The 22,442-nt window shown below is 43.0% G+C and overlaps 1 protein-coding gene across 4 annotated transcripts in view; it reads right to left on the bottom strand.

Moving 5' to 3' along the window:
• Positions 1-1,029: 1,029 nt before the first annotated feature.
• Positions 1,030-22,442, bottom strand: part of LOC121541645 (structural maintenance of chromosomes protein 5-like) — a 37,197-nt gene continuing 15,784 nt past the window's right edge. For 3 of the 4 annotated variants that reach the window (XM_045208085.1, XM_041850815.2, XM_045208086.1), the window contains exons 11-24: positions 22,246-22,359; positions 20,601-20,695; positions 20,344-20,476; positions 13,026-13,199; positions 12,601-12,770; positions 12,386-12,509; positions 12,141-12,263; positions 6,932-7,060; positions 6,729-6,824; positions 6,302-6,406; positions 5,862-5,981; positions 3,535-3,714; positions 2,947-3,042; positions 1,030-1,361 (exon numbers count right to left, since the gene is read on the bottom strand). In XM_045208085.1, coding sequence (XP_045064020.1) covers positions 1,239-1,361; positions 2,947-3,042; positions 3,535-3,714; positions 5,862-5,981; positions 6,302-6,406; positions 6,729-6,824; positions 6,932-7,060; positions 12,141-12,263; positions 12,386-12,509; positions 12,601-12,770; positions 13,026-13,199; positions 20,344-20,476; positions 20,601-20,695; positions 22,246-22,359 — 1,782 coding nt within the window. In that variant the 3' untranslated portion in view covers positions 1,030-1,238. Of the gene's footprint in view, positions 1,362-2,946; positions 3,043-3,534; positions 3,715-4,696; positions 4,859-5,861; positions 5,982-6,301; positions 6,407-6,728; positions 6,825-6,931; positions 7,061-12,140; positions 12,264-12,385; positions 12,510-12,600; positions 12,771-13,025; positions 13,200-20,343; positions 20,477-20,600; positions 20,696-22,245; positions 22,360-22,442 lie in introns of those variants that run through there. The other variant, XM_041850816.2, reaches the window with a different exon arrangement.

The raw sequence follows: 22,442 nt of genomic DNA, 5'->3' as shown, positions 1-22,442 counted from the left end.
TTAACAACTCCACGGTGTCCCCCTCCTAGAGTGCAAAGAACCTTGGCGTGACCTTGGACAACACCCTGTCGTTCTCTGGAAACATCAAAGCAGTGACTCGTTCCTGCAGGTTCATGCTCTACAACATTCGTAGAGTACGACCCTACCGCACACAGAAAGCGGCGCAGGTCCGAATCTCCCGTCTGGACTACTGCAACTCGCTGTTGGCTGGGCTCCCCGCTTGTGCAATCAAACCCCTGCAACTTATCCAGAATGCTGCAGCACACCTGGTGTTCAACCTTCCCAAGTTCTCCCATGTCACCCCGCTCCTCCGCACACTCCACTGGCTTCCAGTCAAAGCTCACATCCATTACAAGACCATGGTACTTGCCTACGGAGCAGCAAGAGGAACTGCCCCTCCTTACCGCCAGGCTATGCTCAAACCCTACACCCCAACCCGAGCACTCCGTTCTGCCACCTCTGATCTCTTTGCCCCCCCACCCCTCTGGTTTTTAGACAAAAGGTAACCAAGTTGATCAAGAGACCATTGATACAATGGGAGGGGGTGAGGGAAAAGCTTGGTGATTTCAGTATCTGATGTCCTAAGCACTCAGCAAAAAACCATTAGCTAACATACTAACATGTATTAAAAATAATCCAGAAATGTTTCTTGCCATGCTGACAGCTAGATGTCACTGAAATGTAAAATGAATCCATTATTATTTTGTTTGACCCTAAATGTAACAGTGCTTGTGCGGCAGGTAGCTAAGCGGTTAGAGCGCTGGGACGGTAACCGAAAGGTTGCTTGTTCGAATCCCCAAGCCGGCAAGGTGGAAAAATCTGCTGTTCTGCCCTTGAGCAAGGCAACAGCTGCTCCCGAGCGCCGATGACATGGACCTCGATTAAGGCAGCCCTCCGCACCACTCTGATTCAGAGGGGTCGGGTTAAATGCGTTATACACATTTCGGTTTAATGCATTGTTGTGCAACTGACTAGGTATACCTTTCCACACTTGCATCTAAACAATTGACAATACATTTTTCTTAGTCATACATTTACAGAAAACATTTATTTGAACAGTACAAACAAAATATCTATTAATTTGAAGAGTATATAAAAATAAACAAATAATTTGTGCAAATCTGTAGGGCGAACAACGGCAAAATAAAGAACTGATTGTGCCTTTAATTTTTTTCTGTCAAACCAAAAATGATGGCACTAGATGGCAGAGCTCAGAAAAGCGTTAACTGGTGATTTCACTATTTGACCATGCGGCGTCTGGTGAAGGCCTTCTCATCCCACTTGTGGGGGGGCAGCATGTGAGGTCCGTTATGGACACACAGGACGGTCATCTCATCTGCATACTGGAGGTTCTGCAGGAGCTGGAAAGAGAGAAACACACACATTAATCCAGAACACAGACACACACTGGGTGCATTCGAGCAGATCTATTTTGTCTAGTCGGTGACCATCATTCAGGGATGCAAATGAAAGGGACATGAGACTTCTCTCTAATCATTGAATCGTACACACACGTTTGTGAGTGTGTGATATCGGGGTATAGAAAGTTTTCCAGCATTTTTTAAGAAAAACTTTTATAAACAGTAGCAGCTACTGTATGTTGACATTGCCATGTTGATCGGAGCCTTGCTATCAGAAAACCACTACTGTGTCTCTCTTTCGGCCAGTCGCAGATGCACCTCCCTCTAGGGATGGGCATGAGTACACGAGTACTCAAACGGATGTCAAAACTCTATCTTTAACCAGAGATCAACATTTTGTCTTGAAGACAACATTAATTTGCTTTGACTCTAGTGTTCCATTTGTACATGCACATTTGCAGGGCACAGCAAAAAAGAAACAAAGCCAAGCATCACACAGTTCTTCTCCCTAAATTCCCTTTCGCGTCTCACTCAATTGCGTTCCTACCGCTCCTTCTACACATGCGTGCTGAGTGTGCACACAAGCTCCCGTTAGGCCTACAGAAATAAATGCCTATAAAAACATATCTAATTCCTTGCCAAATGCCAGTTTTATCACACATTCAAAACGGACTGGTTGATTGATGTAAAGAAATATGTGTTCCAACAACGAGCTGCAGTTTTGGAATAATTGCGTCCCGTCTATTTTCCGCTTAGGCTACTTTTCTAAATGGCACTAGCAGTTCGCATTGATTAGCCTAGGCTATAACCCCCCTTAACATCACACTGAAAATATGCAAAAACATTAGTTTAATAAAGACAGAGCGTATTTTCATCAGCCTCATTAAGCCTAGGCCTACTCACCAAACAGATTCCGTGGCTGTAATTCATCCCCATGCAGTGAAAATCCCAAAGTACAGGCAGAATAAATTAAATCACTCGTTGAGAATAACTTCCAAATGTGAGATGCGCAGCGCATCACAAAAATATTCTGTTCCATTTTTGTCCTGTTATATATATTTTTAAACTATAAAATAGGTGTCTTGACTGTGATAAGGGCTCGGGAAATAATAGCGCCTTGTCTGCTAAATTAACAAAACAAGGCTATGCCATTGCACAACCATAGGCTTTTACAAGCAAGTGCCATTGCTGAGGTTACTGCCTTTTTGAAGATTATGTTCTACGATATAATATAGTTGATATTACGGTTTCAATAAATGTATCTTAAATGGCACTTGTTTTTTTATTGACAATATATATGGGGCAATTTAGCAATTTGGATTAATTATCTGTAATGGTTATGATAAATTAGGAATTGTTGCACACTGTTGGCATATAGATAAATGCAACTTTTTTCCAGTGAGGGCCTTGTGTCTAAAAGTAGCAGTTTTTAAAAAATTGAGTACTCAAAAAAGTACTCGCAGTAAAAAAATACCTCCCTAGACTTCACTCAATTTTCGTCTAGTCTACAGTCCGCTTCTTTAGCCTTACTACTCGAACACACCCACTAAACAGTAAGTCACCACCTATGCAATGTGACACTTACCTTGGGTGTGATGAAAAAGTACTGGGAGGTAGTCTCCTTGCAGGCTGTCCGTACCACAATGTCAAAGACTCTCCTCTCATTGACCGGGTCCATACCCTGGTTGGAATAGGAAGAAAAAGCCTGTGTGAATACAGTCTGGATGTTTAAGTGATTTTACCACTCTTAGCGGCCAGTTGGTGTTAGGGCTGGGAATTGCCAGGGACCTCACGATATGATCACGATACTTAGGTGCCGATACGTATGTATTGCGATTCTATATGTATTGTGATTCGATACTGTGATTATATTGCAATTCGATGTTCCAAACATATTGCTCACCATGTCTGCTGCAGAGGGACAAGAAAGAGTCATGAGAAAACCAGTTTAGATCAGTCATGGAAATAAAAGTGCTGAAAACTAATTGGCTTCCTTTTTAAAAAGATGGAAAACAAGTTATGAGTTTTGGTGCAGGTACAGCCAACTAGCGCAAAAATAATATAGCGATATTGTCAAAACAATACAGTCAAAAATAATATCCCAATATGCAACTGTATCGATTTTTCCCCCATCACTAGTTGGTGTGTGTGTGTGTGTATGTGTATTACATACCTGGTTGATCTCGTCCACCACTCGGAAAGGGCAGCGGTTGAGCTCTTGCAGGGCCATGAGGTAGAGCATGGTGGAAACACTGCGTTCCCCCCCACTCTGGTGGTGTGCTGTGAGCTCGTGGAGCTGTGTGCTGCTGCGGAACTTCACCCGGATGCGGATCCCGTACTTATCATATTCCTCCTGCAGGGGACAGGCACCAGTCACAGACGGAACTCTACTACTGCTACTAGAGCTCCCACCAGGGCAGAACGACTGCCCCCTCTCATTGAAGCCACAGAAGTTCAAGGCCGACCGCAGGGTTTTAAAGAAAAACTTTAATGGCAGCCCGCGGGATAACTATTTAAATAATAAAATAAATACTATTTTTCGTTGTTGGACATAAAAGACTAAAACCACCAGGATATCAGCTCAGTGATTTTAATTTAGGAAATGTGTTCCCAAGTATTCCCACGCATAAATAGAGAGGCATATGTGATCGTATCCCAAATGTAATCAAGGTTTGAAATGATGATGTTTTACGACAAATGCTATATCTGTTTGGGCTTCTTAAGGTCAATTTGCAGTGTACAAATTATTTCCCCCCCGGCAATCCACTCAAGAAAAAAAAAAGGCTGAATGTAGTTGGGGACACCTGATATACAGGGTAAACCAGCAAGTCAAATTCAAGGACTTTCAAGTACTTTTTCAAGCACTAATATTTATTTCCAAGGACCATTAATTTGTAATAGTTCCTATTATGCAATTGCTTCTAGTCGCCACCAGATGGCAGTATACCGCCACAACCTCATGGGGAAAAAAACAACGAACTTACTATTCATCACTACCTTACAAGTTCTACTCAATAATACCTCTTTAACTACCTGTTTACTACATACAGGAGTGGTAAGTCAGTACTGATGACTTATTTCCTCATATGAACTGTACCTCAGTAAGATCTTTGAAAATGTTCCATGTTGCGTTTATATATTTTTGTTCAGTGTACATGATAATAATATTACATTGTCCTTATATTTCACTAAATGTTATGTCCCACAGGTTTTCCAAACAAATAATGACATGAAAGTGAATTCTGACAGCGTAAAAGGCCCTTAGTTGACTCTAAAATGTTGTATTCTATACCCATTTGAAGAGAAACAAGTTATTGTGTTCACTCAGGGGACCCTACTTAAATTTTTGAGGACCCCACATGGGTCCCCAACCCCAAGTTTGGGAACCACTGTACTACTAACCTCTCTCCCTGCTTGCTTCAATGCTTCCTCTCTCTGTGTATCTCCTTTGCCTCCTTCATTGCAGCCTGACTCACCACTGTCTGTCTCACTACTCTCTGTAAAGAATAGGTATTTTGTTATGAGAACTTATAGTAGCCCATCTTTTGATTATAGCTAGCTTAATTTCAGTCAACTGGTCCTGCTGAGGTCTGGCTCCGTTCAACGTTAGCTTCTAACTTCATCCTTCTAGCCAGCTAGTTATAGCTAGCTACCTGGCTAACAGTTGTACACTCATTCTCCGAGAGTCAGAGGGCTTTTATTTGGGGGATGTCTGTTGACACGGCAGGAGTCGAGGGATTGAATTATTTAAAAAAAAAATCCCACTGTCAGCAGCATCTCTCTGCCACTAGGTCTGGGCTGAGGTAGTTAGCTTCACCTCTCGGCCTATGTCGTGGGCGGAGTTTCCCGTTGGACTGAGTGGTGAATGAATGCGCGGCTAACAAGGCTAATCCGAGGAAGCAGGCGAACATAACAAGCATACATGAATCATTCATGATTCCACTCGTTCGCAGTGGTAGGCGCGATTAGAACTCAGATCAAGAAGCCTTCTGAGCATTGATAAACTCGGGGAACGCAATAATAAGTGAGTAAACGCTATTTCACAAATAAAGAGGTGTGTAAAACAGCGTTTACCGTCCACTAGATCCCTGGTTGGGTCTGGCAAAACCCATTCATAAACATCAATATCCTGCCAGAATTTAATCTACATTTGCCCGGCATTTTAGCTATCGATACGACATTTGGCGCCGCCTAAATCAGTCAGTTCTGTACCTGCCTGGCTGAGTGGCATTGTGGGTGGAATGAGCGATCTCGCCTGGCATCCAGAGCGCGAAACACGTGAGTGAATAAAACTCTCTAGTTTGACTGGAAATTAATTTGCAAGACCAATATATTTTTCAAATATTTTTAATATTAACACAGTATTTGATCATTTTCTGTTCTCATTTTAATTCAAGTACTTTTCAAGTGATTTTCAAGGTATTCCAGTACTTGAATTTCAGAGTGCCAAATTCAAGTACTTTAAGCACCTTGTGCGAACAGGTTGTGTGGCATGCTTACCTCATTCTCTGAGTGCAGATCCACCTCCCCGGCACACTGCATGGAGCGGAAGAAATCACTGAACTTGTCATTGATCTGCTCTACCAGTTGCTTCAGAGGGTTCAGCCAGCGCTCCTTAGCCTGTCAACAGAGAGAGGGAGAAGGACTCAGGAAGGAAACATCGCTCTCTACAAGACAACACACCTGAACATGCACTTTTACGCAAGTACACTACCAAACACACATATTTTCTAGATTGTGTATTTTCTGAGGCCAATTTTGCACCTGCTTTTTTATGACGCATTGAAATAACAAAAAATATGAAGGAAAAATATTACAATGCAATTTAAAATCAGGTATGGAACTATTTAAAGGTAATTTCACATTTAAGCTTAGTTTTTTGTAATCCTCTGAAAAAAAGTAAATCTGGCCAATGGCATTCATCCAAAACACTGAAGTACCTCTGATATGTTCTGTCTGTAGGTGTCAAGGGCATTGCTCTTGTCATCCAGCTCTTTCTCCAGGTTCTTGATCTCCTGCTCTCTTCTGTTGTACTCATCCACCACCTGGGGAGGGAGGTCAAATAGTGAGGCAGAATCTATGCTCTCAGACACACACACCAGTGGCATACCGCTGCTAACTTCCTACAATTCTACACATTGGCGTGGGGCAAAAAGAAACATTTGCAGTTTTATAGCTATTCTCATGCCATTTTACACATTTTGCCATGAGGCTGAGGGAAAAGGTTGATGTTTTAAAGCTAATTTCCTGCTATTCTACACATTTTGCCCTGAGGCTTAGAATTATTTTGCGGTTTTACCCACTGCGGGAGTGTGTGGTATGCCAGTGACACACACACTGCATGCTTTGAGGAGCCTTCTGACTTACATTCTCACTGAGGCCAGTGAAGCACTCTGCCCTGGACCTCTCCTCATTCAACATGGCATCTATCTCATCCAGAGTGTCGGGCAGCTGGCTGAAGGCCTACAGAACACAAATTAAGAAATATACAAATGAATGAATAGATTAATGAATTAAACCTGGTAGAATGAATGGACGACTCAGTGTTGAGGTTACTGTACTATACTGACCGTGTGTAGGTCTGGGGGTACAACACTCTCTCCAGGATCCATGTTACAGATCTCCCTGGCCCTCCTCAGCAGGCCCTTACATTTCTCCAATAGACGGGCCTTACGCTGCTCCAGCATGGCACACGCTTGCTGCGAGGGGAAAAAGAGGAAACACACACACACACAGTTAGCACTCAGCAAATTATACATGAAATATTGTGGTGTGTAATAGCTAAAAATCAAATCAAATGTATTGGTCACATACACATGGTTAGCAGATGTTATTGCGAGTGTAGCGAAATGCTTGTGCTTCTAGTTCCGACAGTGCAGCAATATCTAGCAAGTAATATCTAACAGTTCCACAACAAAAACCTAATACACACAAATCTAAGTAAAGGAATGGAATAAGAATATATAAATATATGGATGAGCAATATCATTATCAGAGTGGCATAGGCTAAGATGCAATAGATAGAATACAGTATATACATATGAGATGGGTAATGCAAGATATGTAAACATTATTAAAATAGTATAGAATACAGTATATACAGTGGGGGAAAAAAGTATTTAGTCAGCCACCAATTGTGCAAATTCTCCCACTTAAAAAGATGAGAGGCCTGTAATTTTCATCATAGGTACACGTCAACTATGACAGACAAAATGAGGAAAAAACATCCAGAAAATCACATTGTAGGATTTTTAATGAATTTATTTGCAAATGATGGTGGAAAATAAGTATTTGGTCAATAACAAAAGTTTCTCAATACTTTGTTATATACCCTTTGTTGGCAATGACACAGGTCAAACGTTTTCTGTAAGTCTTCACAAGGTTTTCACACACTGTTGCTGGTATTTTGGCCCATTCCTCCATGCAGATCTCCTCTAGAGCAGTGATGTTTTGGGGCTGTCGCTGGGCAACACAGACTTTCAACTCCCTCCAAAGATTTTCTATGGGGTTGAGATCTGGAGACTGGCTAGGCCACTCCAAGACCTTGAAATGCTTCTTACGAAGCCACTCCTTCGTTGCCCAGGCGGTGTGTTTGGGATCATTGTCATGCTGAAAGACCCAGCCACGTTTCATCTTCAATGCCCTTGCTGATGGAAGGAGGTTTTCACTCAAAATCTCACGATACATGGCAACATTCATTCTTTCCTTTACACGGATCAGTCGTCCTGGTCCCTTTGCAGAAAAACAGCCCCAAAGCATGATGTTTCCACCCCCATGCTTCACAGTAGGTATGGTGTTCTTTGGATGCAACTCAGCATTCTTTGTCCTCCAAACACAACGAGTTCAGTTTTTACCCAAAAGTTATATTTTGGTTTCATCTGACCATATGACATTCTCCCAATCCTCTTCTGGATCATCCAAATGCACTCTAGCAAACTTCAGACGGGCCTGGACATGTACTGGCTTAAGCAGGGGGACACGTCTGGCACTGCAGGATTTGAGTCCCTGGCGGCGTAGTGTGTTACTGATGGTAGGCTTTGTTACTTTTGTCCCAGCTCTCTGCAGGTCATTCACTAGGTCCCCCCGTGTGGTTCTGGGATTTTTGCTCACCGTTCTTGTGATCATTTTGACCCCACGGGGTGAGATCTTGCGTGGAGCCCCAGATCGAGGGAGATTATCAGTGGTCTTGTATGTCTTCCATTTCCTAATAATTGCTCCCACAGTTGATTTCTTCAAACCAAGCTGCTTACCTATTGCAGATTCAGTCTTCCCAGCCTGGTGCAGGTCTACAATTTTGTTTCTGGTGTCCTTTGACAGCTCTTTGGTCTTGGCCATAGTGGAGTTTGGAGTGTGACTGTTTGAGGTTGTGGACAGGTGTCTTTTATACTGATAACAAGTTCAAACAGCTGCCATTAATACAGGTAACGAGTGGAGGACAGAGGAGCCTCTTAAAGAATACGTTACAGGTCTGTGAGAGCCAGAAATCTTGCTTGTTTGTAGGTGACCAAATACTTATTTTCCACCATCATTTGCAAATAAATTCATAAAAAATCCTACAATGTGATTTTCTGGATTTTTTCTCCTCAATTTGTCTGTCATAGTTGACGTGTACCTATGATGAAAATTACAGGCCTCTCTCATCTTTTTAAGTGGGAGAACTTGCACAATTGGTGGCTGACTAAATACTTTTTTTCCCCCACTGTACATATGAGATGGGTAATGCAAGATATGTAAACATTATTAAAGTGGCATTATTAAAGTGACTGGTGTTCCATTTATTAAAGTGGCCAGTGATTTTCAAGTCTGTTTGTAGGCAGCACCCTCTCTGTGCTAGTGATGGCTGTTTAACAGTCTGATGGCCTTGAGATAGAAGCTGTTTTTCAGTCTCTCGGTCCCAGCTTTGATGCACCTGTACTGACCTCGCCTTCTGGATGATAGCGGGGTGAACAGGCAGTGGCTCGGGTGGTAGTTGTCTTCGATTATCTTTTTGGCCTTCCTGTGACATCGGGTACTGTAGGTGTCCTGGAGGGCAGGTAGTTTGCCCCTGGTGATGCGTTGTGCAGACCGCACCACCCTCTGGAGAGCCCTGCGGTTGTGGGCGGTGCAGTTGCCGTACCAGGCGGTGATACAGCCCAACAGGATGCTCTCAATTGTGCATCTGTAAAAGTTTGTGAGGGTTTTAGGTGACAGGCCAAATTTCTTCAGCCTCCTGAGGTTGAAGAGACGCTGTTGCGCCTTCTTCACCACACTGTCTGTGTGGGTGGACCATTTCAGTTTGTCAGTGATATGTACACGAGGAACTTAACTTTCCACCTTCTCCACTGCTGTCCCGTCGATGTTTCTTGAAGTCCACAATCATCTTCTTTGTTTTGTTGACGTTGAGTGAGAGGTTATGTTCCTGACACCACACTCCAAGACCCTCACCTCCTCCCTGTAGGCTGTCTCATCGTTGTTGGTAATCAAGCCTACTACTGTTGTGTCGTCTGCAAACTTAATGATTGAGTTGGAGGCGTGCATGGCTACGTAGTCATGGGTGAACAGGGAGTACAGGAGGGGGCTGAGCACACACCCTTGTGGGGCCCCAGTGTTGAGGATCAGCGAAGTGGAGATGTTGTTTCACCACCTGGGGGTGGCCCGTCAGGAAGTCCAGGACCCAGTTGCACAGGGCAGGGTTGAGACCCAGGGCCTCAAGCTTAATGATGAGCTTGGAGGGTACTATGGTGTTGAATGCTGAGCTATAGTCAATGAACAGCATTCTTACATAGGTATTCCTCTTGTCCAGATGGGATAGGGCAGTGTGCAGTGTGATGGCAATTGCATCGTCTGTGGACCTATTGGGGCGGTAAGCAAATTGAAGTGGGTCTAGGGTGACCGGTAAGGTGGAGGTGATATGATCCTTGACTAGTCTCTCAAAGCACTTCATGATGACAGAAGTGAGTGCTACGGGGAGATAGTCATTTAGTTCAGTTACCTTTGCATTCTTGGGTACAGGAACAATGGTCGCCATCTTGAAGCATGTGGGGACAGCAGACTGGGATAGGGAGAGATTGAATATGTCCGTAAACACACCAGCCAGCTGGTCTGCGCATGCTCTGAGGACGGGGCTAGGAATGCCGTCTGGGCCGGCAGCCTTGCGAGGGTTAACACGTTTAAATGTCTTACTCACGTCGGCCATGGAGAAGGAGAGCCTGCAGTCCTTGGTAGCTGGCTGTGTCGGTGGCACTGTGTTATCCTCAAAGTGGGCAAAGAACTTGTTTAGCTTGTCTGGCAGCAAGACGTCAGTGTCCGCGACGTGGCTGGTTTTCCTATTGTAGTCCGTGATTGTCTGTAAACCCTGTGACATACGTCTCGTGTCTGAGCCGTTGAATTGCGACACTTTGTATCGATATTGACGTTTTGCCTGTTTGATTGCCTTGCGGAGGGAACGACCACTCTGTTTGTATTCTGCCATATTCCCAGTCACCTTGCCATGATTAAATGCGGTGGTTCGTGCTTTCAGTTTTTCGCGAATGCTGCCATCTATCCACGGTTTCTGGTTAGGGTAGGTTTTAATAGTCACAGTGGGTACGACATCTCCTATACACTTCCTTATAAACCCACTCACCGAATCAACGTATACGTCTATACTATTCTCAGAGGCTACCCGGAACATATCCCAGTCCGCATGACCAAAACAATCTTGAAGCGTGGATTCCGATTGGTCAGACCAGCGTTTGAATAGTCCTAACCACGGGTACTTCCTGTTTCAGTTTCTGCCTATAGGAAGGGAGGAACAAAATGGAGTTGTGGTCAGATTTGCCGAAAGGAGGGCGGGGAAGGGCCTTGTATGCATCGCGGAAATGTGTCTAACAATGGTCTGGTGTCTTTCCAGCGCGAGTGCTACAGTCAATATGCTGATAGAATTTAGGTAGCCCTTTTCTCAAATTTGCTTTGTTAAAATCCCCAGCTACAATAAATGCAGACTCAGGATATATGGTTTCCAGTTTGCATAAAGTCCAGTGAAGTTCCTTGAGGGCCGTCGTGGTATCGGCTTGAAGGGGGATATACACGGCCGTGACTATAACCAAAGATAATTCTCTTGGGAGATAATACGGTCGGCATTTGATTGTGAGGAATTCTAGGTCAGGTGAACAAAATGACCTGAGTTCCTGTACGTTGTTACAATTACACCATGAGTCGTTAGTCATGAAACATACCCCCCCATCCTTCTTCTTCCCGGAGAGATGTTTATTACTGTCGGCGCGATGTACTGAGAACTCAGATAGCTGTATGGACGGGGACAGTATATCCAGAGAGCCATGTTTCCGTGACACAGTATGTTACAATCCCTGATGTCTCTCTGGAAAGCAACCCTTGCCCTGATCTCGTCAACTTTGTTGTCTAGGGACTGGAAATTAGCGAGTAATATACTCGGAAGCGATGGGTGGTGTACACGCCTCCTAAGTCTAACTAGAAGACCGCTCCGGCTCCCTCTCCTCTGGCGGCGTTGTTTTGGGTCGGCCTCTGGAATCAGTTCAAATGTCCTGGGTGGTGCGGAAGAAGGAATCCGCTTCGGGAAAGTCGTATTCCTGGTCGTAGTGCTGGTAAGTTGAAGCCACTCTGATGTCCAATAGTTCTTCCCAGCTGTATGTAACAACACTTTTTCTGGGCTAACAATGTATGAAATAATACATAAAAAAAACAAAATACTGTAAAGTTTCCTAAGGACTAGAAGCGAGGCAGCCCTCTCTGTCGGCGCCATCTTTACATCCTGTGTGTGTGCGCGTGTGACCTCCTGACCTCTAGGACCCTGAGCTCAGCCGAGCCGTCCCTGCAGTCAGTCTCCAGCTTGGTCTTCTCTGCTGTCATGCCCACGGTCTCTAGAGCCATGTACACCTTCTCCATACTCAACGTAGCCCTCAGCTAGAGGAGGGAGAGGGGGAGGAGAGAGTGGGATAAAGAGAAAGGGTTTTAGTATTCACATCTCATGTATCATAGAGTCTGTGTATATTGAGCCTTCAGCATTAACCCCTGTGACAGTGTACCTTCATGTGGGCCATGAACTCAGCCACAATGGCCACCTTCTGGGAGTTGACTGCTGAGATCTGGGCCTTGGTCTCTTCCTCAGCCTTTTGCAGATCAATGCCCCCCTGCTCCATCTGCCGAAGACTACACACAGAAGAGGAAATGGTGTGTGAGAGAGAATTTACAAATACGAAACGTATTGTCTAAAGGTTTACACTGTGTGTGTGCCACCCACCTGTCCTGCTTGGTGCTGATCTTCTGTTCCAGCTGTCTCTTTTTGCCCTTCAGCTCCGAGAGCGCCTTCTTCTGGGCCCGCAGCTCGTTGTCACGGCGATCAAGTTTGGCAGCACTTTCCTGCGTGGCTATCATCTGTGCGTCGATGGCCTGCATGCTCTTCTCAGCCGTCTGGGCATGGCCAAAGGTTACACTTCACTTTCAAGGTGTAATGCTATGCTAAGCATCTGGTTATTATTACATTACTGTAAGTAATCTATACCAACTGGCATCATTGTGTGTCTATGATATAAATGTATTACTATGGCAGGTGTCAAGTCAATCTTAGAAAGTTCCTCTCCTGTGTGAAATAACAAAAGTATACTGATTGCAAATGGACAGTGTATAGCATGTGTTATTTTAAATTAATATTTTCCCTGGCCTCACACTGATCTGCTCCTCCAGCTGGCGTTTGTCCTCGGCGTCCACGGCCATGGTGAGGTACTGGGAGGGCCGCACGGCAGAGTTACTGGTGCTGGTCTTGCCCGAGTAGAAGGACTTCTTCAGGGAGTACTTCTCCTCAGCCGTGTAGAGCACCTTCAGATAAGGCTCGTCAATCACCTGACAAACATATATGGTCAAATGATTATTATTGAGGTGAAATATTAGGGATGTGACAAACGGACAATTTTGCTTAACACTTCAACTGGCATTTTTTTATAGGTTTTCCGTTAAAACGATGCAAAATCATAAAATTCCACTTCAATTCACAATGCAGAATAATGGTACTATTACGCATGTATGACCCCTAGGGCTATATTATTTCTATCAGACATAGAACGCAGCTACAGTAACGTGTCAATAGCAACAATTGATAACTTTTTAGACGATAAAAAAAAAATCTGCCGCATCAGAAGCATCTGTACCTTTTCTGTATTGTTTCCTTGACAACAATAAACGTTGCGGATTGATGTGCTGCTGTGTTGTTTTTTATGGTAGGGTAGCTAGATGTGTTTTGTTTCTACAAAATGTATTGGTATGTCACAGTATTTAAATGAACTTTAAAGTAATTTTTTAGGAGAGTGGTCTGCGTACAGGCAGATCGAGATAATTTGATTGACAGTTCTGGTCACCTAGCGATGAACGTTTGTCCCGCATCAGAAGCGGCATTCCTTCACAGACAAGTAAAATGCCCATTCATATGTCAAGAGAAGGTTTCGTGTCGGCATTTAAAAAGCCGTAGTGTAGCCTACTCTGACAAACAAACATGCCAGCAGCCTACTGTAATTTCATATTATGAGACGAAAGCACCCCCACCCACTCCGTAACGAAGAGTAGGCTATCCCATGCTCGCAAGACTGGCCTGAAGATACCTCTGTATCCCGGCGACATCAGTGTCATTAATAGGCTAGGATATTCTACACGCAACAGACCAAAGACTGAATACAAAACACACACTCCCATCATTAGTGAAGAGAAAGAGCAGGCAGGCCAACACAAGAGAGAATGGAGCAGGGAGAACCATGCACATATGTCTTGGTAATTTGCGTCTCGCAATGTCGTCTTGCATGCTTTGTAAATTCACCAAAGTAGCCTAAAGTTCGCCTCTTCTTCTGGTTTTATTTACATGACACAACTAGGGGGTAGATCAGCTTTAATATTTCAGATAGATTGCAACTTCCATCAATGTAATTGTCTGCATCAATTCCAATCCCCCATATGTTTTTTTCCCTTGCAAATAAATAAATAAATATACATACATACACACATACATATATATACAGTTGAAGTCGGAAGTTTACATACACTTAGGTTGGAGTCATTAAAACTTGTTTTTCAACCACTCCACAAATTTCTTGTTAACAAACTATAGTTTTGGCAAGTCGGTTAGGACATCTACTTTGTGCATGACAAGTAATTTTTCCAACAACTGTTTACAGACAGTTTGAAGGTAGGCCTTGAAATACATCCACAGGTACAAAATCAAAAGAAATCAGCAAAGACCTTAGAAAAAAATTGTAGACCTCCACAAGTCTGGTTCATCCTTGGGAGCAATTTCCAAAACGCCTGAAGGTACCACGTTCATCTGTACAAACAATAGTACGCAAGTATAAACACCATGGGACCACGCAGCCGTCATACCGCTCAGGAAGGAGACGCGTTCTGTCTCCTAGAGATGAACGTACTTTGGTGAGAAAAGTGCAAATAAATCCCAGAACAACAGCAAAGGAACTTGTGAAGATGCTGGAGGAAACAGGTACAAAATTATCTATATCCACAGTAAAACTAGTCCTATATCGACATAACCTGAAAGGCCGCTCAGCAAGGAAGATGCCACTGCTCCAAAACCGCCATAAAAAAGCCAGACTATGGTTTGCAACTGCACATGGGGACAAAGATCGTACTTTTTGGAGAAATGTCTTCTGGTCTGCTGAAACAACAATAGAACTGTTTGGCCATAATGACCATCGTTATGTTTGGAGGAAAAAGGGGGTGCTAGCAAGCCGAAGAACACCATCCCAACCGTGAAGCATGGGGGTGGCAGCATCATCCTGTGGAGGTGCTTTGCTGCAGGAGGGACTGGTGTACTTCACAAAATAGATGGCATCATGATGAAGGAAAATTATGTGGATATATTGAAGCAACATCTCAAGACATCAGTCAGGAAGTTAAAGCTTGGTCGCAAATGTGTCTTCCAAATGGACAATGACCCCAAGCATACTTCCAAAGTTGTGGCAAAATGGCTTAAGGACAACACAGTCAAGGTATTGGAGTGGCCATCACAAAGCCCTGACCTCAATCCTATAGAAAATGTGTGGGCAGAACTGAAAAAGCGTGTGCGAGCAAAGAGGCCTACAAACCTCACTCAGTTACACCAGCTCTGTCAGGAGGAATGGGCCAAAATTCACCCAACTTATTGTGGGAAGCTTGTGGAAGGCTACCCGAAACGTTTGACCCAAGTTAAACAATTTAAAGGCAATGCTACCAAATACTAATTGAGTGTATGTAAACTTCTGTCCCACTGGGAATGTGATGAAATAAATAAAAGCTGAAATAAATCACTCTATTATTATTCTGACATTTCACATTCTTAAAATAAAGTGGTGATCCTTACTGACCTAAAAACGGGGAATTTTTACTAGGATTAAATGTCAGGAATTGTGAAAAACTGAGTTTAAATGTATTTGGCTAAGGTGTATGTAAACTTCCGACTTCAACCATCCATCCATCCATCCATCCATCCATCCATCCATCCATCCATCCATGTACAGTGAGGGAAAAAAGTATTTGATCCCCTGCTGATTTTGTACGTTTGCCCACTGACAAAGACATGATCAGTCTATAATTAATGGTAGGTTTATTTGAACAGTGAGAGACAGAATAACAAAAAAATCCAGAAAAACGCATGTCAAAAATGTTATAAATTGATTTGCATTTTAAGGAGGGAAATAAGTATTTGACCACCTCTCAATCAGAAAGATTTCTGGCTCCCAGGTGTCTTTTATACAGGTAACGAGCTGAGATTAGGAGCACACTCTTAAAGGGAGTGCTACTAATCTTAGCTTGTTACCTGTATAAAAGACACCTGTCCATAGAAGCAATCAATCAATCAGATTCCAAACTCTCCACCATGGCCAAGACCAAAGAGCTCTCCAAGGATGTCAGGGATAAGATTGTAGACCTACACAAGGCTGGAATGGGCTACAAGACCATCGCCAAGCAGCTTGGTGAGAAGGTGACAACAGTTGGTGCGATTATTCGCAAATGGAAGAAACACAAAATAACTGTCAATCTCCCTCGGCCTGGGGCTCCATGCAAGATCTCACCTCGTGGAGTTGCAATGATCATGAGAACGGTGAGGAATCAGCCAAGAACTACATGGGAGGATCTTGTCAATGATCTCAAGGCAGCTAGGACCATAGTCACCAAGAAAACAATTGGTAACACACTACGCCGTGAAGGACTGAAATCCTGAGCGCCCGCAAGGTCCCCCTGCTCAAGAAAGCACATATAAAGGCCCGTCTGAAGTTTGCCAATGAACATCTGAATGATTCAGAGGAGAACTGGGTGAAAGTGTTGTGGTCAGATGAGACCAAAATTGAGCTCTTTGCCATCAACTCAACTCGCCATGTTTGGAGGAGGAGGAATGCTGCCTATGACCCCAAGAACACCATCCCCACTGTCAAACATGGGGGGGGTTTTCTGCTAAGGGGACAGGACAACTTTACCGCATCAAAGGGACGATGGACGGGGCCATGTACCGTTAAATCCTGGGTGAGAACCTCCTTCCCTCAGCCAGGGCATTGAAAATGCGTCGTGGATGGGTATTCCAGCATGACAATGACCCAAAACACATGGCCAAGGCAACAAAGGAGTGGCTCAAGAAGAAGCACATTAAGGTCCTGGAGTGGCCTAGCCAGTCTCCAGACCTTAATCCCATAGAAAATCTGTAGAGGGAGCTGAAGGTTCGAGTTGCCAAACGTCAGCCTCGAAACCTTAATGACTTGGAGAAGATCTGAAAAGTGGAGTGGGACAAAACCCTCCTGAGATGTGTGCAAACCTGGTGGCCAACTACAAGAAACGTCTGACCTCTGTGATTGCCAACAAGGATTTTGCCACCAAGTACTAAGTTATGTTTTGCAGAGGGGTCAAATACTTATTTCCCTCATTAAAATGCAAATCAATTGATAACATTTTTGACATGCATTTTTCTGGATTTTTTGTTGTTGTTATTCTGTCTCTCACTGTTCAAATAAACCTACCATTAAAATTAGACTGATCATGTCTTTGTCAGTGGGCCAACAGACAAAATCAGCAGGGGATCAAATACTTTTTTCCCTCATTATATATATATATATATACACACAGTGGGGAGAACAAGTATTTGATACACTGCCGATTTTGCAGGTTTTCCTACTTACAAAGCATGTAGAGGTCTGCAATTTTTATCATAGGTACACTTCAACTGTGAGAGATGGAATCTAAAACAAACATCCAGAAAATCACATTGTATGATTTTTAAGTAATTAATTTGCATTTTATTGCATGACATAAGTATTTGATCACCTACCAACCAGTAAGAATTCCGGCTCTCACAGACCTGTTAGTTTTTCTTTAAGAAGTCCTCCTGTTCTCCACTCATTACCTGTATTAACTGCACCTGTTTGAACTCGTTACCTGTATAAAAGACACCTGTCCACACACTCAATCAAACAAACTCCAACCTCTCCACAATGGCCAAGACCAGAGAGCTGTGTAAGGACATCAGGGATAAAATTGTAGACCTGCACAAGGCTGGGATGGGCTACAGGACAATAGGCAAGCAGCTTGGTGAGAAGGCAACAACTGTTGGCGCAATTATTAGAAAATGGAAGAAGTTCAAGATGACGGTCAATCACCCTCGGTCTGGGGCTCCATGCAAGATCTCACCTCGTGGGGCATCAATGATCATGAGGAAGGTGAGGGATCAGCCCAGAACTACACGGCAGGACCTGGTCAATGACCTAAGAGAGCTGGGACCACAGTCTCAAAGAAAACCATTAGTAACACACTACGCCGTCATGGATTAAAATCCTGCAGCGCATGCAAGGTTCCCCTGCTCAAGCCAGTGCATGTCCAGGCCCGTCTGAAGTTGGCCAATGACCATCTGGATGATCCAGAGGAGGAATGGGAGAAGGTCATGTGGTCTGATGAGACAAAAATAGAGATTTTTGGTCTAAACTCCACTCGCCGTGTTTGGAGGAAGAAGAAGGATGAGTACAACCCCAAGAACACCATTCCAACCGTGAAGCATGGAGGTGGAAACATCATTCTTTGGGGATGCTTTTCTGCAAAGGGGACAGGACGACTGCACCGTATTGAGGGGAGGATGGATGGTGCCATGTATCGCGAGATCTTGGCCAACAACCTCCTTCCCTCAGTAAGAGCATTGAAGATGGGTCGTGGCTGGGTCTTCCAGCATGACAACGACCCAAAACACACAGCCAGGGCAACTAAGGAGTGGCTCCGTAAAAAGCATCTCAAGGTCCTGGAGTGGCCTAGCCAGTCTCCAGACCTGAACCCAATAGAAAATCTTTGGAGGGAGCTGAAAGTCCGTATTGCCCAGCGACAGCCCCGAAACCTGAAGGATCTGGAGAAGGTCTGTATGGAGGAGTGGGCCAAAATCCCTGCTGCAGTGTGTGCAAACCTGGTCAAGACCTACAGGAAACGTATGATCTCTGTAATTGCAAACAAAGGTTTCTGTACCAAATATTAAGTTCTGCTTTTCTGATGTATCAAATACTTATGTCATGCAATAAAATGCAAATTAATTACTTAAAAATCACACAATGTGATTTTCTGGATTTTTGTTTTAGATTCTGTCTCTCACAGTTGAAGTGTACCTATGATAAAAATTACAGACCTCTACATGCGTTGTAAGTAGGAAAACCTGCAAAATCGGCAGTGTATCAAATACTTCTTCTCCCCACTGTACATACACACACACACACTCATTTTCATGATGTCCATCTGGTTTGCTTCCATATGCCATATTTTTCTAACTGTGCTCTTTCACAAAAGCTCTCAACCTATAACCTATATACTTATGGACAAGTATGCTTTACATTAGTTATCTTGTTGTTGTTGTTGTTATTAGTCCCATCCTTCAGCTCCATTCAACCCCTCCCATCTATCTCTTAACACCATCCATATTGGATTTCTATTTGCCATATTTTTCAACTGTGATGTTTTACAAAAGTTCTGAACCTTTCTATTCTCATTGTTTCTACAGATCGTAAATTGAAAAAAAAAACATTTTTTGCTAAAAGTATTATATTATTGATCGATTGATTATGACTTTTCAGATCACCCAGTAGTGCTATCTGCAGGGTTAGCGCCAGGTAAATATTGCAATACTTTAGCCATTCCTGGACCTGTGTCCAAAAACAAGCTACAAATGGACAGTACCAAAACAAATGATCTAATGATTCTGTCTCTTCGCAGCAAAATCTGCAGCTGGGAAGATTGTATCCCCCCCCATATAAATAACATCCTATTGGTAGCAAGAATTTAATATAATAATTTAAATAGAAAAATTCTAAGTTTTGAATCCAGCGTCGTTTTGCGTATCAGTTCATAAACACTATGCCATGGAATCGATACGTCAAAAATCTCTTCCCAACTATTTTGCAATCTATATGGGACGGCTGTCAATCCTTTGGTCCTTAAATGAAACTGGTATACTTTTTTTATTTATCACAATTTTCTTTAACCAATTATATTCTTTAATGCAGGGCCGACAGACAAGTTCCTTACTTTTTCCCCCTTCCACTTTCCTTTTCCATTTTTGCGGTAATGCTGCAATTATTTGGTTGTAATTTTGGGTAGAGCAGACATTTCCATATGTTTTTGTTAGCTGCATGTGCGACATAACTCCAATACCTAATATAGTACATTTATCATAATTTGGTTGTAATCCAGAGAGGTTAGAAAATGTATCTAGATCCTCTATGAGGCTGTGGAGGGATTCAAGTTGTGGATTTAAAAGAAAACATGAATCCCCAGGCCTTTATAGCCTATTGTCTAATAGTCTATAACACGGGAAAATATATTTTTTAGGGATTTTCTTAACATTAAGGATCCCAACTTTGTTTTAACGGTCACACCCCTAGTTTGGAGCTGCTTAGATTCCAGTCTGTTCAGAAATCAAATAAACTATGAAAGTGACATTTGTTGACATTCATGACTCTCCATCTTACCAGCTAGTCTGGGGTATGGAACGTACCGTCTTGATCATGGCTTTGGTTTGGTCCGTTCCCACGGGAACATCGTGCACCTTGTACTGGTTGCAGAGGTAGCTCATAACCTCTTCTGGAGCATCGAAGAGCTCCCGCAGGTACGCAAAGAACCCAAAGCGCCTACAGACAGGAAAAGAAGATAAAGATGCATCTTACACATTAAACTGGAAGGGTAGAATTACGGTTAGGTATAGGCTTGATACATTTACAATCCATCTTGGGACAGTATGAGAGGACTACTCACTTCAGGGACTCAATGGGTCGGGAAGGGGGGCGTGTGGCACAGGACTCCACAGGAGCAAAGACTGAATTCACCCTCAGGTTCTGGCTGTCACGTACCTGAGGCCAAGGACAAATCCATTATAACTTTTTTACTGTATATAGTTCCTTGAACTAGAGCCTATAACTAGAGCCTGGGCAGATGGGTCACATTGTCAGGTGGGTCACATGGTCAGTAAAAATAAGGGCCTTATTTGACAGATGGAATTTCATGACTTTTCCATGACCAACAATTGACAGCATCTCTATGTAGGTATAAAAAAGTATGCGTAATGTGATATCAGCTCTGGGAGGCTACTCTCTGATCCCATGTCGTTGTGCAAGACACTTAACCCCCCCCCCAAAGTAGAACACCTGTTAGGCAACTGTTTTAAACATGTGGTCAACCCTCAGAGTGCTACTGGGTGTCAAGGCTTTTGATCAAGCCCTGCTCAAACACTGAGCCAGATTAACAAGGTCCGGTTGAGCAGCTAATTTCTAAAATGTGGTTCGTTAGAGGGGGACTGGAATAAAAGCCTGCACACCCATTAGCTCTCCTGGAGGATGGTTGACCACCCTTGATGTATAACATCGCAACATTACAACCAAATACGTTTTATGCCTTTTGAAATAATTTGCTCATTCAATATATATCAAAGATCAAATGGCTATCGTAGGTTACAAATATTTGTATTCAGCTGAAGCAAGCCCACAAATTTTCAGAAAATATACCTTTTCGATTTTAGTTATATTTAGCCTATAGTCGTGTTTACTTTGCAGGCTGACTAGCATCTATTGAGTTGCAATGTCCGATACATTGGATGCCCAAATGAACTGGAAGTATCTACAAAACAAATTTTGAAGCCACATAATCCAAAAGGCTACATCAAATCTATTCCTAAATTTACTATTCGCCATTCACAAATTATTTTGATTCACGATTTAATTCACCACAATTGAACCAAATCCCAACTAATATAATGGCAAAGTGAATTGTTTGTTTTGTCAAAAAGAATAATTTATATTAATCATATGAATCGTTCAAAAAAGTAAATCAACTTTGTATGGCCTTTTTCGTGAGTGTCAGTGAAAGTTTTCCGGGATATGACGAAAACATTAATACATGCTAATAATAGCTAAACAGTTAACTAGAGGGTACAAGATATGTTTTGAATTGGCTACCTAGTTATTAGTCTGTTTTCTATCATATTTTATAGGCTAGGAGTACCTGCTGCTACAATGTCCGACAGTCCCGCTCTACCTTGAGCAACAGCCCAATTGTCTCGAACACATACAGGTGATGCACGCAACCACAGACGCGTTAGGTGTCATTCCGATCCTGGCTGATGTTGATTTTTATTTGATTGATAACATATTTAAAAACTGTGCCTAAATAAATTACATTAACAGAAATTATTTATTAATTTCCATGACTTTTCCAAACCTTTTTGAATTGTATCATTTTCCAAAACTTTTCCAGGCCTGGAAAACACCATTTTAAAATTCCATGACTTTTCCAGGATTTTCATGACCATACAAACCCTGCCTTGTATCATTGTAGACAGAGCATTGTTGTATTGGCAGTTTAATTTCTTTTCTGAATCTATTCTTTATTTGCAGGCCCCCCTCACCTCCGTCATGAACTTCTCCATGTCCTCCCTCTTCTGGAAGACGAAGGCCCGCAGGTCGTTGAAAGGAATGTGGTTCTCCACGTACTTGGCATGGTTAGGGTTGCGGACACTGATCTGATAGAACAGAACGTTTCATTCAACAAAATGCTACTATGGGCTTTCAAATTCTGTTTACTTGGTCTTTGAACCAAGTGGTC

Source organism: Coregonus clupeaformis, chromosome 27 (genome assembly GCF_020615455.1).
Source record: "Coregonus clupeaformis isolate EN_2021a chromosome 27, ASM2061545v1, whole genome shotgun sequence".
NCBI lineage: Eukaryota > Metazoa > Chordata > Actinopteri > Salmoniformes > Salmonidae > Coregonus > Coregonus clupeaformis.
The sequence above is the reverse complement of the archived record's forward strand: the minus strand, read 5'-3'. Positions and strand labels throughout refer to the sequence as shown.